Here is a 15,041-nt window from a genome sequence, read left to right on the forward strand (position 1 = left end):
ATCCTTTTTCAGGCCAAGATTGCTAGATTAGCAAAGAAATTCGGAGAAGCCAACCAGGCCTCGGAGAACAAAAGAAAACAGGAGGTAAGAAATGTTGTTAATTTATGGGACCCCAGTGTCTCAGATATATTTTGGTAAGTCATCTCCTACTCATCGATATTAGTTAAAGCTGCAATATGTAACTTCTTGGGTGACCCGACCAAATTCACATAGAATTGTGAGTTATAGAGATCTGTCATTCCCATTGAAAACAAGTCTAAGAAGCGGTAGTTCTGTTTATTTCTATGCTTCCCGTTCTAAATATTTGTTTTACGTCTTTTGCTTTCGGTTTTATACACCAGCTTCAAACAGCTGAAAATACAATATTTTTGGTTATGGAATATATTTCACAGTGATTTAAATGGTACAATGATTCTCTACACTATACTTGCTTGTTTTGTCACATAAACTAAAATTAGGTGAACAATTTTAGCAACCAGGAAATGGCGGAACTAATTCTGCATATTGCACCTTTAATATCAAACAGACAATTAAATACAAATTGCTGAGGGTGTTAGCTAAAGGTGTCACCATGGCGTGTGTTCGCAGGCGCTAACGTCCCCTGTTGCCAAGACTGCACCTGCTACAAACACCATTTCAACACAACGGTAAGAGTTCGGTCCTACTGCCAATGTACTACTTCCTCATTTAGAAAAGCTTTTAGTCATTTGAATGCATTTCCTCCTGTGAATCACAAGTGAACAGTAATCAAAAACAGGGGATTGCATTGCCTCTAGTCTTATGAAGATGTTGGATTCAATCATTCTTTTAGTTTGTTTGCAGTCTTGTGTTAATCACCATTGGCAATCCTGGATGGCAATTCCAAAACGTTCACATATTCCATAGTTTCCTTTTTTTCCATCTCTTGTGACAGCATATTCCCATTGCTTGTATTCTCCAGCATAAAAATGTATTTTCTGTATTTGTAATTCAAATCATGCAGAAGGAAAGCTGTGTGTTAGTCATTGCATGGGGCTATACTAGCTATCATTGTGCCTTTGTATCAACGTGACAATACCGGCCTGAAGCCAATGAATGCCACACGTGGAGTCAATCACAACGTGTGATTGAATGTGTTGTGACTCTGCACAGGTTCGTTGTCAATAATACTGAGGCTGGATTAAATTCTCAGGGAGATTGGATTAAAAAGCAACAACATCTGCTAAAAACCATAATAACAGGAAACAAAGATGATACCTTTCGAGGGTATTCTCTGATGTACAAGACTGACTTCTCTTTTGATCGCTTAGTGCCTACCCGTCAGGCATTTTCAAACCAAAATCTCCACATGAAATCAATCATCATTTTGTTTTGGATTAAACAAACGAACAGCGGTTCAGTTTTTGCGTCTTTTCTTTTGCACACCACCATGGTTCCAGGTCCTGAGTCTTGTGACGTTATACAATGCGCCAAAGCTTGAGAAAACAAGCTTTTAAAAGCTGTGCAGACAGTGTTCACAGCACCCGATCCAACTGCACCTCTCCTCTCAACAGCGTGCTCCGAATGCATCCAAAGCTGGAGCTGCAGTCTGAAGAGGGGGCATGGCGGAGAGGGGAGCTGGCGACCTCTATTGGTTGGATTAAGAATGAAGTGAAGGAGGAGGAAGAATCCGAAGAAGAGTATGAAGATATATCTGAGGAAGAGGAATTTGAGAAGCCTTCATTCAACCTAAGACACCAGCCTGCTAGAAGAGATGAGTCACAGCAGCAGTCACCACACCAACCAAGTGGAGGAACTAGGGTTCGTTCAGACATAATGCTGCGTCCCATCTCCACGGACAAGGAGAGACAGCTTTACCTGCGTTCTAAGAATGCTGCCAGGAAGGCCAGATCCGATCGCTATGCAGTATTCCTGTTCCGGAACCTGGTCTCGTACGAGAACTACGTGAAGTGGGTCACCACGGTGAACTACGTCGGAACGTTGGGCAAAGACGCGCTGCCCGTTAACCTGCGCGAAACCATGAAGAAATATTTGGAACAAAGGTTCAACAAACTGTATGCCAGAGACTGGAAAAAGATCAGGGACTCCATCAATGAGATCCTGAGAGTGAAGAGACTACAGTTCTTCTTTGAATCAGACTTTAATTTGACTTAAACATGTTTGATTGGGAAGGTGCCATTTTTCCACAGTTATCGTGATGCACTTTTATGTTTTGTATGGAATTATGGAAACGACATAGTCTTGAGATAGTTGCAATCGTCACTTTCATTTTTATTTTACCAACGTTAACAGTAATATAATTGCATTCTTGCCCCCATGAAACATTTTATTTGTTCATAATATTCCCAGTTCCTAATGTACTGAACTAAATAAAGGTCTGGAATTACTATATAAAAAAAACATGTTATATCATTACAACACAAATGTATACCAAAATGTTTTCTTTAATGTACAGTACCAAAAATGTTAAACAACCTGCAAACACTTCATGATTTTCATAACAGAATACCACAAACAACTCAAGAATGATATCTATACACTAGACAAGTCCTCAAGGAATCAACACTTTTTACCCCATTTTTTGAAATGTGTAGATTGTTTTGGTTGAATTCGTAAAATTCAATGCAAAAAAGAACAAAGAACAAAATACACATCAAACACACAAAAAAAATCTGTAAACACATCATAATGTTATAAACACAGGGGGGAAACGGAAGAAGACCGAGCCAGAAGACAGAATAATAGTAAACTGGCAAAGTAAACTGGTAAAGTGTGGCAAAGAGGTCGCCAAATTATAGGAAGACTTTTTCTCTGGTCTGTCCCAATATGATCTCTGACCTGTTTTTAAACAAGCCAACTGAATGCAAATCACATCTCTTTCAATTACCTTAAAAAAAAATGAAAAAAATGATTAAACTCAATGCAAACACACATCTTTTCCAACAGGCCAGTAGCAGCTGTCGTAAAGCAGCCCATGACCAGCCCAGTCTCTACCAACCTTACAGGTAAGACCTCCCTTCTTCTTTACCTTCTCCCTTACCTGTCAATAGCATGTTTCACCTATCATGGGGATTGAATGACCCTGAGATGAAGTTATGAGAGAAAGAACAACACCAACTGATGCGTTCTGACCTGTCATGCAATAGGATTTTAAAGTTAAAATCTAAACTCACCATTCCTTTCCTGTTTCCTGTTGTCTTTCCAGTTTCTCCGGTGAAGCAGCCCAAACCTGTCCCCACTACCACTACGGCCACTGCCATGGTAACACAGGGCTCCATCCTGCAGCTGATCCCCACCTCCTCTAGCTCCGCCTCCCTGTGCACCGTCACCTCTCAGAGCGGCCCCACTGGCACCCTGCTCCTCAAGACCACCTCGGGCTCCAACGTGGTGGGCCAGAATGGCCAGCCGCTCCTCATCCAGCTGCCTCTCTCTGCCATGGCCAACGGCGGGGCCGGAACCCTGGTCAACATCCCTGTGTCCTCCTTCGCCGCAGTCAACTCGCTCAACAAGGCCAAGACCACTACTCCCACCACTACCTATATCCTCAAGGCCGGCCCCACTACCTCCACCATGGCCGGCCCCACCACCTCCACCACGGCCTTGCAGCCCATCTCCTCCACTACCCAGCTCTCCCCAGCCATGTCCCCAGCCCAGATGACCCTGGCTCGGGCTGTGTACCAGGGGGGCACTGGGGGGATCAGTACGCCCAGTGCTGGGATGTCAGTGACCACAGCCAGGGCGCCGGTTCAGGCGTCCTCTGGTCCAGCTGCTACGGGCTCGGCAGCTCCAGGACCTCCTTCGGGGACCGCTATGACGTCAAAGACAGGTGAGTTTTCTAGCAACAGGCCTGATAACAATATCCTATACTGTATGTGGACAAAAATAATAATTGCATTTATATATACAGTTGAAGTCGGATGTTTACATACACTTTAGCCAAATACATTTAAACTCAGTTTTTCACAATTCCTGACATTTAATCCTAGTAAGAATTCCCTGTTTTAGGTCAGTTAGGATCACCACTTTATTTTATGAATGTGAAATGTCAGAATAATAGTAGAGGGATTTATTTCAGCTTTTATTCCTTTCATCACATTCCCAGTGGGTCAGAAGTTTAGTATTTGGTAGCATTGCCTTTAAATTGGTTAACTTGGGTCAAATGTTTCGGGTAGCCTTCCACAAGCTTCCCACAATAAGTTGGGTGAATGTTGGCCCATTCCTCCTGACAGAACTAGTGTAACTAAGTCAGGTTTGTAGGCCTCCTTGCTCACACATGCTTTTTCAGTTCTGCCCACAAATTTTCAATAGAATTGAGGTCAGGGCTTTGTAATGGCCACTCCAATACCTTGACTCGGTTATCCTTAAGCCATTTTGCCACAACATTGGAAGTATGCTTGGGGTCATTGTCCATTTGGAAGACCCATTGCGTCCAAGCTTTATTTTCCTGACCGATGTCCTGAGATGTTGCTTCAATATAGCCACATAATTTTCCAACCTCATGATGCCATCTATTTTGTGAAGTGCAGCAGTCCCTCCTGCAACAAAGCATACCCACAACATGATGCTGCCACCCCTGTGATTCACGGTTGGAATGGTGTTCTTCGGCTTGCAAGCCTCCCCTTTCTTCTTCCAAACATAACAATGGTCATTATGACCAAACAGTTCTATTTTTGTTTCATCAGACCAGAGGACATTTCTCCAAAAAGTACAATCTTTGTCCCCATGTGCAGTTGCAAACCGTAGTCTGGCTTTTTTATGGCGGTTTTGGAGCAGTGGCTTCTTCCTTGCTGAGCGGCCTTTCAGGTTATGTCGATATAGGACTCGTTTTTCTGTGGATATAGATACTTTTGTACCTGTTTCCTCCAGCATCTTCACAATGTCCCTTGCTGTTGTTCTAGGATTGATTTGCACTTTTCGCACCAAAGTACGTTCATCTCTAGGAGACAGAATGCGTCTCCTTCCTGAGCGGTATGATGGCTGCGTGGTCCCATGGTGTTTATACTTGCGTACTATTGTTTGTACAGATGAATATGGTACCTTCAAGCGTTTGGAAATTGCTCCCAAGGATGAACCAGACTTGTGGAGGTCTACACATTTTTTGAGGGGCTGATTTCTTTTAATTTTCCCATAATGTCAAGCAAAGAGGCACTGAGTTTGAAGGTAGGCCTTGAAATACATCCACAGGTACACCTCCAATTGACTTAAATGATGTAAATTAGCCTATCAGAAGCTTCTAAAGCCATGACATAATTTTCTGGAATTTTCCAAGCTGTTTAAAGGCACAGTCAACTTAGTGTATGTATACTTCTGACCCATTGGAATTGTGATACAGTGAATTATAAGTGAAATAATCTTTCTGTAAACAATTGTTGGAAATATTACTTGTGTCATGCACAAAGTAGATGTCCTAACTGATTTGCCAAAACTATAGTTTGTTAACAAGAAATTTGTGGAGTGGTTGAAAACGAGTAACGAGTAAACTTCCGACTTTCAAAGGGCTCAAAGCACATCCCCTCGCGATGTGTAGCACCCAAAGCAGCAAAATCCAAAAACATGTTGTAAAAGAGAATATTATCTAACTGTTTTCTTTCCTATTTCTCTTCCATCCCTTTCAGATAACCAAGCAACAAGCTCTACTCCAACCAAGACGGGGGCTCGACCCAAAGGCTCCTTCATAGACCTCACTGAGGAGGAGGAGGATGATGATGTGCTAGGTGAGAATGAATCCCAAAACCATCTCCAAATGTCTCCCTCTCAACTCCAGAGAGGTCCACTAAATGATTGATTTATGTCCTCTAAAATAGTGACTATTGTTGCTAATGATGTGAACGATTCTGGCTAAATAAATATGAATCGAATTCCCTCTTCTGTCCTCTATTCTTAATTCCTTCTCTTTAATTCTGCAGTGACTGGTGTGAGAAAGGCCATTACGACTGCGGTATCGTCCTCTTCAGTTACCCAGCGATCTACTGGACCTCCTCCGCTGATCAGCACTCCTAGTGGTGAGGCCTGCACATTACATAATCATTGATATTGACAATATACACAGGCAGTTAGGAAAGCTAAGGCTAGCTTTTTCAAACAGAAATTTGCATCCTGTTGCACAAACTCAAAAAAAGTTCTGGGACACTGTAAAGTCCATGGAGAATAATAGCACCTCCTCCCAGCTGCCCACTGCACTGAGGCTAGGAAACACTGTCACCACCGATAAATCCACTATAATTGAGAATTTCAATAACCATTTTCTACGGTTGGCCATGCTTTCCACCTGGCTACCCCTACCCCGGTCAACTGCCCGGCACCCCCCACAGCAACTCGCCCAAGCCTCCCCCATTTCTCCTTCACCCAAATCCAGATAGCTGATGTTCTGAAAGAGCTGCAAAATCTGGACCCCTACAAATCAGCCGGGCTAGACAATCTGGATCCTCTCTTTCTAAAATGATCTGCCGATATTGTTGCAACCCCTATTACTAGCCTGTTCAACCTCTCTTTCGTATTGTCTGAGATTCCCAAAGATTGGAAAGCTGCCGCGATCATCCCCCTCTTCAAAGGGGGAGACACTCTAGACCCAAACTGTTACAGACCTATATCTATCCTACCCTGCCTTTCTAAGGTCTTCGAAAGCCAACTTAACAAACAGATTACCGACCATTTCGAATCCCACCGTACCTTCTCCGCTATGTAATCTGGTTTCAGAGCTGGTCATGGGTGCACCTCAACGCTCAAGGTCCTAAACGACATCATAACCGGCATCGATAAGAGACATTACCGTGCAGCCGTATTCATCGACCTGGCCAAAGCTTTCGACTCTGTCAATCACCACATTCTTATCGTCAGACCAAACAGCCTTGGTTTCTCAAATGACTGCCTCGCCTGGTTCACCAACTTCTTCTCTGATAGAGTTCAGTGTGTCAAATCGGAGGGCTTGTTGTCTGGACCTCTGGCAGTCTCTATGGGTGTGCCACAGGGTTCAATTCTTGGACCGACTCTTCTCTGTATACATCAATGATGTCACCCTTGCTGCTGGTTATTCTCTGATCCACTTCTATGCAGACGACACCATTTTGTATACTTCTGGCACTTCTTTGGACACCGTGTTAACTAACCTCCAGACGAGCTTCAATGCCATACAACACTCCTTCCGTTACCTCCAACTGCTCTTAAATGCAAGTAAAACTAAATGCATGCTCTTCAACCGATCGCTGCCCGTCCGTCCAGCATCACTTCTCTGGACGGTTCTGACTTAGAATATGTGGACAAATACCTAGGTGTCTGGTTAGACTGTAAACTCTCCTTCCAGACTCAAATTAAGCATCTCCAATCCAAAATTAAATCTAGAATCGGCTTCCTATTTCGCAACAAAGCATCCTTCACCCATGCTGCCAAACATACCCTCGTAAAACTGACCATCCTACCGATCCTCGACTTCAGCGATGTCATTTGCAAAATAGCCTCCAACACTTTACTCAACAAACTGGATGCAGTCTATCACAGTGCCATCCGTTTTGTCACCAAAACCCCATGTACTACCCACCATTGCGACCTGTACGCTCTCGTTGGCTGGCCCTCGCTTCATACTCGTCGCCAAACCCACTGGCTTCAGGTCATCTACAAGTCTCTGCTAGGTAAAACCCTGCCTTATCTCAGCTTACTGGTCACCATAGCAGCACCCACTCGTAGCACGCGCTCCAGCAGGTATATCTCACTGGTCACCCCCAAAGCAAATTCCTCCTTTGGCCGCCTTTCCTTCTAGTTCTCTGCTGCCAATGACTGGAACGAACAGCAAAAATCACTGAAGCTGGAGACTAGAGGTCGACCGATTATGATTTTTCAATGCCGATACCGATTATTGGAGGACCAAAATAGCTGATACCGATATAATCGGACGATTTTAAATTATTATTATTTTTATATACATATATTTATACTATATTTAACAATATTGAATGAACACTTATTTTCACTTAATATAATACATAAATAAAATCAATTTAGTCTCAAATAAATAATGAAACGTTCAATTTGGTTTAAATAATAAAAAACAAAGTGTTGGAGAAGAAAGTAAAAGTGCAATATGTGCCATTTACAAAAGCTAACGTTTAAGTTCCTTGCTCAGAACATGAGAACATATGAAAACTGGTAGTTCCTTTTAACATGAGTCTTCAATATTCCCAGGTAAGAAGTTTTAGGTTGTAGTTATTATAGGACTCTTTCTCTCTATAGCATTTGTATTTCATATACCTTTGACTATTGGATGTTCTAATAGGTACTTAAGTATTGCCAGCCTAATCTCGGGAGTTGACAGGCTTGAAGTCATAAACAGCGTAATGCTTGAAGCACAGCGAAGAGCTGCTGGCAAATGCAGGAAAGTGCTGTTTGAATGAATGCTTACGAGCCTGCTGCTGCCTACCACCGCTCAGTCAGACTGCTCTATCAAATCATAGAATTAATTATAATATAATAACACACAGAAATACGAGCCTTAGGTCATTACTATGGTCAAATCCGGAAACTATAATTTTGAAAACAAAAGGTTTATTCTTTCAGTGAATTACGGAACCGTTCCGTATTTTATCTAACGGGTGGCATCCATACAGTGAGGGGGAAAAAGTATTTGTTCCCCTGCTGATTTTGTACGTTTGCCCACTGACAAAGAAATTATCAGTCTATAATGCAAATCAATTTATAACATTTTTGACATGCATTTTTCTGGATTTTTTGTTTGTTATTCTGTCTCTCACTGTTCAAATTAACCTACCATTAAAATTATAGACCGATCATTTCTTTGTCAGTGGGCAAACGTACAAAATCAGCAGGGGATCAAATACTTTTTCCCTCACTGTAAGTCTAAATATTGCTGTTACATTGCACAACCTTCAATGTTATGTCATAATTATGTTTAATTCTGGCAAATTAATTACGGTCTTTGTTAGGAAGAAATGTTCTTCACACAGTTCGCAATGAGCCAGGCGGCCCAAACTGCTGCATATACACTGATTCTGCTTGCACAAAACACAAGAGAAGTGACACAATTTCCCTAGTTAAAAGAAATTCATGTTAGCAGGCAATATTAACTAAATATGCAGGTTTAAAAATATATGCTTGTGTATTAATTTTAAAGGCATTGATGTTTATGGTAGGTACACATTGGTGCTTTTCTTGTGAATGCGCTTGTTAGATCACCCGTTTGGCGAAGTAGGCTGTGATTCAATGATAAATGAACAGGCACCGCATTGATTATATGCAACGCAGGACAAGCTAGATAAACTAGTAATATCATCAATCATGTGTAGTTAACTAGTGATTATGTTAAGATTGATTGTTTTTTATAAGATACGTTTAATGCTAGCTAGCACCTTACTTTGGCTCCTTGCTACACTCGCATAACAGGTAGTCAGCCTGCCACGCAGTGTCCTCGTGGAGTGCAGTGTAATCGGCCATAATCGGTGTCCAAAAATGCCAATTACAGATTGTTATGAAAACTTGAAATCGGCCCTAATTAATCAGCCATTCCGATTAATCGGTCGACCTCTACTGGAGACTCATATCTCCCTCACTAGCTTTAAGCACCGGCTGTCAGAGCAACTCACAGATCACTGCACCTGTACATAGCCCATCTGTAAATAGCCCATCCAACTACCTCATCCCCATACTGTATTTATTTATTTATTTATTTATCTTGCTCCTTTGCACCCCAGTATCTCTACTTGCACATTCATCTTCTGCACATCAATCACTCCAGTGTTTAATTGGTATATTGTAATTACTTCGCCACCATGGCCTAGTTATTGCCTTACCTCCCTTATCTTACCTCATTTGCACACACTGTATATAGACTTTTTCTACTGTATTATTGACTGTATGTTTGTTTATTCCATGTGAAACTCTGTTGTTGTATGTGTCGAACTGCTTTGCTTGGCCAGGTTGCAGTTGTAAATGACAACTTGTTCTCAACTAGCCTACCTGGTTAAATAATGGTGAAATAAAAAATTCAAAATATTACCATAAACTTTTTCTATGCTAGCTAGTGTGCATGTAGTGACGTAATGCTTGTAGTTATGTAATGCTAGTGGGCGCAACATGTAATGACTTAATGCTAATGGATGTCGTACTGTTACAAGTACCCTCAATGGCAGTGGGTGTGCCGTGTAGTTACTGCAGTCCGCAGATGGATATTATTGCTTGAAAGGAGCTTACGCCTTCACTTTTCTGAGGAGATTTTGTTCGTGTTCGTGGGTGCGTAGCCCGATGTGATCAGAGGTAAGTTGCACTTTAATTACCTTCTGCCTTTTGTAATATTATATCGTTCCCAGAGTAAGACAAGTATTTCTCAGATATAAACCTGCTGTTGAGATTGTGTTTTGAGGGAGAGTGCAAATGAAATGGCAAGGTAGCTAGCTAGCTGACTAGCTTTTGCTAACCCAATCCATTGTCAGTGACTCTGACAGACGAAGTTTCAGTTTCCCATAAATGATTGCTTGTTGGCTATCTAGATAGCCACCTTGTCAATAGCATAAAGAGTGAACAGATTGATCAGATGTGTGTGGCAAAAGCTAACTACTATCAAATTAGCTAGCTAAGCTGGCTAGCTAAGCTAGCTCCAGTGTTAGCCATGTAGCTTGCTAGACTATCAGATTGATTCACACCAGTTTCAATAGCTAACGTTAGGTCTACATTGTGATTAATACTTGAGTGTATATCATTTAATCAGGCTTACATTAATCCATTCTTTTTGAGAATGAGCCAATCTTATTTTTCATGTCTTTTTCATTGAAGGAGCTGTGTGCCATGGTGAATGTCCCTTTTGAAGAGGCCAGATTTTTGCAGTCAGAGAGGAAAGTGATCATGAGGAAAATGCCAGTGGCATCTCAGGATTTCTTTGTGAAAGAGCATACCTTTTACCTATAATAATAGCTAGCTAAATGTACATTGTTTTTAGGAAAATGGCAATGCTAAAATACTGAAATCTGCTGAACATTCTACGCTGAGTCATGTAGCTAATATATTTAAAATGATTGTATCGATATAGGTTCTCTTATTTGAAATGTTTAAGACAACAGGCATCAAAGAGCAGAGCAAACAACGGCAGACCAATCAATTGCTATCAATCAAGGGTCGGCAGGACAGAGAGCAACAAGAAGGTCAACAACAGAGTGGAGTGCTGCCAATCGGGCCGGTAGAGTAGGGAGCTACAGGACAGTCAACAAAAGAGTAGAGAGCTACAGAGCAGGGGTCGGCAGAGCAGGGAGCAACAGCAATTGATGAGGGGAAGATGGTGTCAATACATAAAAAATAAATGTACCTGATCATCCGGGCAGCCCAGCATCCTCCCACTCCATGGCTCTCACTCTGTGTGTGTATCATTCATGTTTATATGACTAGACCTATAAGCACATCTGTCATACAGTGTGTCATCTCAGTAAGCTCAGCGTCATTATACTAGAAATCAATATGTTTTCTTGTATGTATTTTTATTTCCAGCTTGTAGCAGCACACCTGAGGGGGGACAGAATGGGCATGTCAAGAAAACAAAATACCCTTGGGAAGATGAGGTTTGGAAGAGAAGGAGGATGGAGGGTAAAGCCTACCTTGGCAGGAAAAAGGGTGAAGGGGAGGTGAAGAGAAAGCCAAGCAATATGGGACCAGGATGTGTGTCAGAGGGATGTCGAAGGTACTCCAAGCGCTCCTGCAATGCAATCTGTGATGAGGACAGAGAAGATTTTCCAGTACTTCTGGCAAACATTAGACTGGAATGAAAGGAAAGTGTATGTGTGTGGTCTTGTTGACTGCACTGCAGTGCATCGCTGCAGGTCTGAGAATATGGGCTCTAGAAGGACATCCACATTGGCATACCATCTTGAAGTTTATGGTGAGAAGAAGAGAGTATGTAAAAACTTGTTGGGTGAATGGTCTGTGCTACACTGTGCAAGCGAAGGAGCTTGAGGAGACCATCGAATTAACACCTGTGAGGAATGAGGCACAAAACGATGACAACATTTCTGTGTGACTTACCGAAAGTACCATCACACTACTGCACGTCGTCCTCCTCTAAGCAGTACCTGGAGCCTGTTTTCCAGTCCGTGTCAGAGCCACAGCCGTCAATGTGAGGAGGATGGGAAACCCCTCAGTCCCGCCAGGTGTTCACACTAACATGATTGCTTTGACTATGACAGTTGATATCTGCACTGTTTGATTATTTATTACTTACATGATTCTTATCGGAATACCTACCTTGTTTTGATGTTGAATTCCTTGCTGAAATGTGCCTTGATGATATTTCCATACTTGTAACATGATTGATAGTGAAATGTTGATACTGATTGTTGTTTGACTGTTGTAATACTTATACTTGGAGTAAAAATTTCAACATAACACTTGGTGTAGGTTTTTTTTGTACACATTCACCATAACATGTACTTGAAGAGACATTGTGATATTGTCATTTACATTATTTCAATGTCTCAAAAGTAATATTTCCCATTCTATTCAATGATAAGAACCCCTTATCTCCACATATGTGTGCAAAACTCCATTATAACGTTTTCTTTGTAAAATAGCAATTGTTTAGTGACGTAGATTTTTTTTTTCTTCTTCACTATCTGAAAAGTTGCTATTTTTTGGGATACGAGGTTTTCATCCGACGTTGACGATATGCTTGTTACAGACCAGGCGGAACAAATGTAAACCTTGAATTTGCAGGTTTAAAATATCTCTCTGTTGGCAAAGTTATTTTATGAAATCCCATCAGTTGCCTTCAGAAAGTGTTTAGACCCCTTGACTTTTTCCACATTTTGTTGTGGTACAGCCTGAATTTAAAATGGATTAAATTGAGAAGTTTTGTCACTGGCCTACACACAATACCCCATAATGTCAGAGTGTAATTTTTTTGGTATGTTTACAAATTAATACAAAATCTAAAGCTAAAATGTCTTGAGTCAATAAGTATTCAACCCTTTTGTTACGCCACGCCTAATTAAGTTCAGGAGTAAAAAATGTGCTTAAGTCAAATAAGAAGTTGCATGGACTCTGTGTGCAATAATAGTGTTTAACATTTTTTATTGACTACCTCATCTCTGTACCTCACAAATACAATGATTTGTAAGGTCCCTCAGTCGACCTGTGAATTTCAAACAAGTACAACCACAAAGACCAGGGAGGTTTTCCAATGCACTGCAAAGAAGGTCACCTATCGGTAGATGGGTAAATATAAAAAAAGCAGACATTGAATATCCCTTTGAGCATGGTGAAGTTATTAATTGCACTTTGGATGGTGTATAAATACACCGTTACTACAAAGATACAGATGTCCTTCCTAACACAGTTGCCGGAGAGGAAGGAAACCTCTGAGGGATTTCACCATGGAGCCAATTGTGACTTTAAAACAGTTAGTTTAATGGCTGTGATAGGAGAAAACTTAGGATGGATCATCAACATTGTAGTTACTTCACAATACTAACCTAATTCTAACCTAGTGAAAAGAAGGAAGCCTGTACAGAATAAATATATTCCAAAACATGCATCCTGTTTGCAATTAAAACTGCAAAAAATGTGGCAAAGAAATTAACTTTATGTCCTGAATACAAAGTGTTATTTGTGGGGCAAATCCAACACATCACTGAGTACCACTCTTCATATACTGAACAAAAATATAAATGCAACATGCAACAACTTCTAAGATTTTATGGAGTCACAGTTCATATGAGGAAATCAGTCAATTGAAATAAATTCATTAGGACTTAATCTATGGATTTCACATGCTGGAAATACAGATATGCATCTGTTGGTCACAGATACCTTAACAGTGGGCCTCACAATGGGCCTCAGGATCTCTTCACAGTATTACTTTGCATTCAAATTACCATCAATAAAATGTAATTGTGTTCGTTGTCCGTAGCTTATGCCTGCCCATACCATATCCCCACTGCCACCATGGGGCACTCTGTTCACAATGCTGACATGAGCAAACAGCTCGCCCACACAACGCCATAAATGTGGTCTGCGGTTGTGAGGCCGGTAGGACATACTGCAAAATCTCTAAAACGGCGATGAGAGAAATCAACATTAAATTATCTGGCAACAGCTCTGTTGGACATTCCTGCAGTCATCATGCCAGTTGCACACTCCCTCAACTTGAGACATCTGTGACATTGTGTTTTGTGACAAAACTGCACATTGCATGTATGGGAAATTTCTGGGATCTTTTATTTCAGCTCATGAAACATGCGACTAACACTTTACAAGTTGCGTTTTTATATATTTTTTTCACTAATGATTATAATGGTCATAATGCTCCTTGACAGGGTCATAAGCAAGCATAGTGGTGGGGCTGGCTGCATCATGTTATGAGTATGCTTGTCATTGGCAAGGACTAGGGAATTTTTGATGGTAAAAAGAAACAGAATTTAAAAAAATCCTAGAGGAAAACCTGGTCCAGTCTGCTTTCCAACAGACACTGGGAGACCGTCACCTTTCAGCAGGACAATAACCTAAAACAAGGCCAAATATACACTGGAGTTGCTTACCAAGACAACGTTGAATGTTCCTGAGTGGTCTAGTTTTAGTTTTGACTTAAATCGGCTTGAACATCTATGGCAAGACTTGAAAATGGCTGTCTAGCAATGATCAACAACCAACTTGACAGAGCTTGAAGAATTGTAATAATAAAATAATGTACACTTACCCAGAAATAGTCACAGCTGTAATCTCTGCCAAAGGTGATTCTAACATGTATTGACTCAGGGGGTTGAATATTCTAATCAAGACATGTTTTATTTTTCATATTTTACTTCCACTTTCACATTTAGTATTTTGTGTAGATCGTAGACAAAAAAAATGACAAAGAAATCAATTTTAATCCCACTTTGTAGCACGGCAAAATGTGGAAAAAGTCAAGGGGTCATACTTGGACAAAAAGTTTACGTTTAAACTTTTTCTAATGTTCGTATATGGACCCCATATCACCCTGATATTACTATAACACTCATTAGATTCTAATCTTAATTGCTGGATGTTTCATTATTGTGGTCAGTCAGTTGACACAATTTAATAGAATTCCAAGGATA

General features: G+C 41.0%; 1 protein-coding gene across 1 annotated transcript in view; it reads left to right on the top strand.

The window, feature by feature from the left end:
• The window catches only part of LOC115178185 (activating transcription factor 7-interacting protein 1), a 37,983-nt gene that overhangs the window by 14,776 nt on the left and 8,166 nt on the right, over nt 1–15,041 (top strand). Inside the window, exons 7-12 of the mRNA XM_029739249.1 lie at nt 13–84; nt 589–647; nt 2,926–2,984; nt 3,185–3,805; nt 5,595–5,693; nt 5,886–5,981. Of these exons, the coding sequence (XP_029595109.1) occupies nt 13–84; nt 589–647; nt 2,926–2,984; nt 3,185–3,805; nt 5,595–5,693; nt 5,886–5,981 (1,006 nt within the window). The remainder of the gene's footprint in view (nt 1–12; nt 85–588; nt 648–2,925; nt 2,985–3,184; nt 3,806–5,594; nt 5,694–5,885; nt 5,982–15,041) is intronic.

This window comes from Salmo trutta, chromosome 38 (genome assembly GCF_901001165.1).
Source record: "Salmo trutta chromosome 38, fSalTru1.1, whole genome shotgun sequence".
Taxonomy (NCBI): domain Eukaryota; kingdom Metazoa; phylum Chordata; class Actinopteri; order Salmoniformes; family Salmonidae; genus Salmo; species Salmo trutta.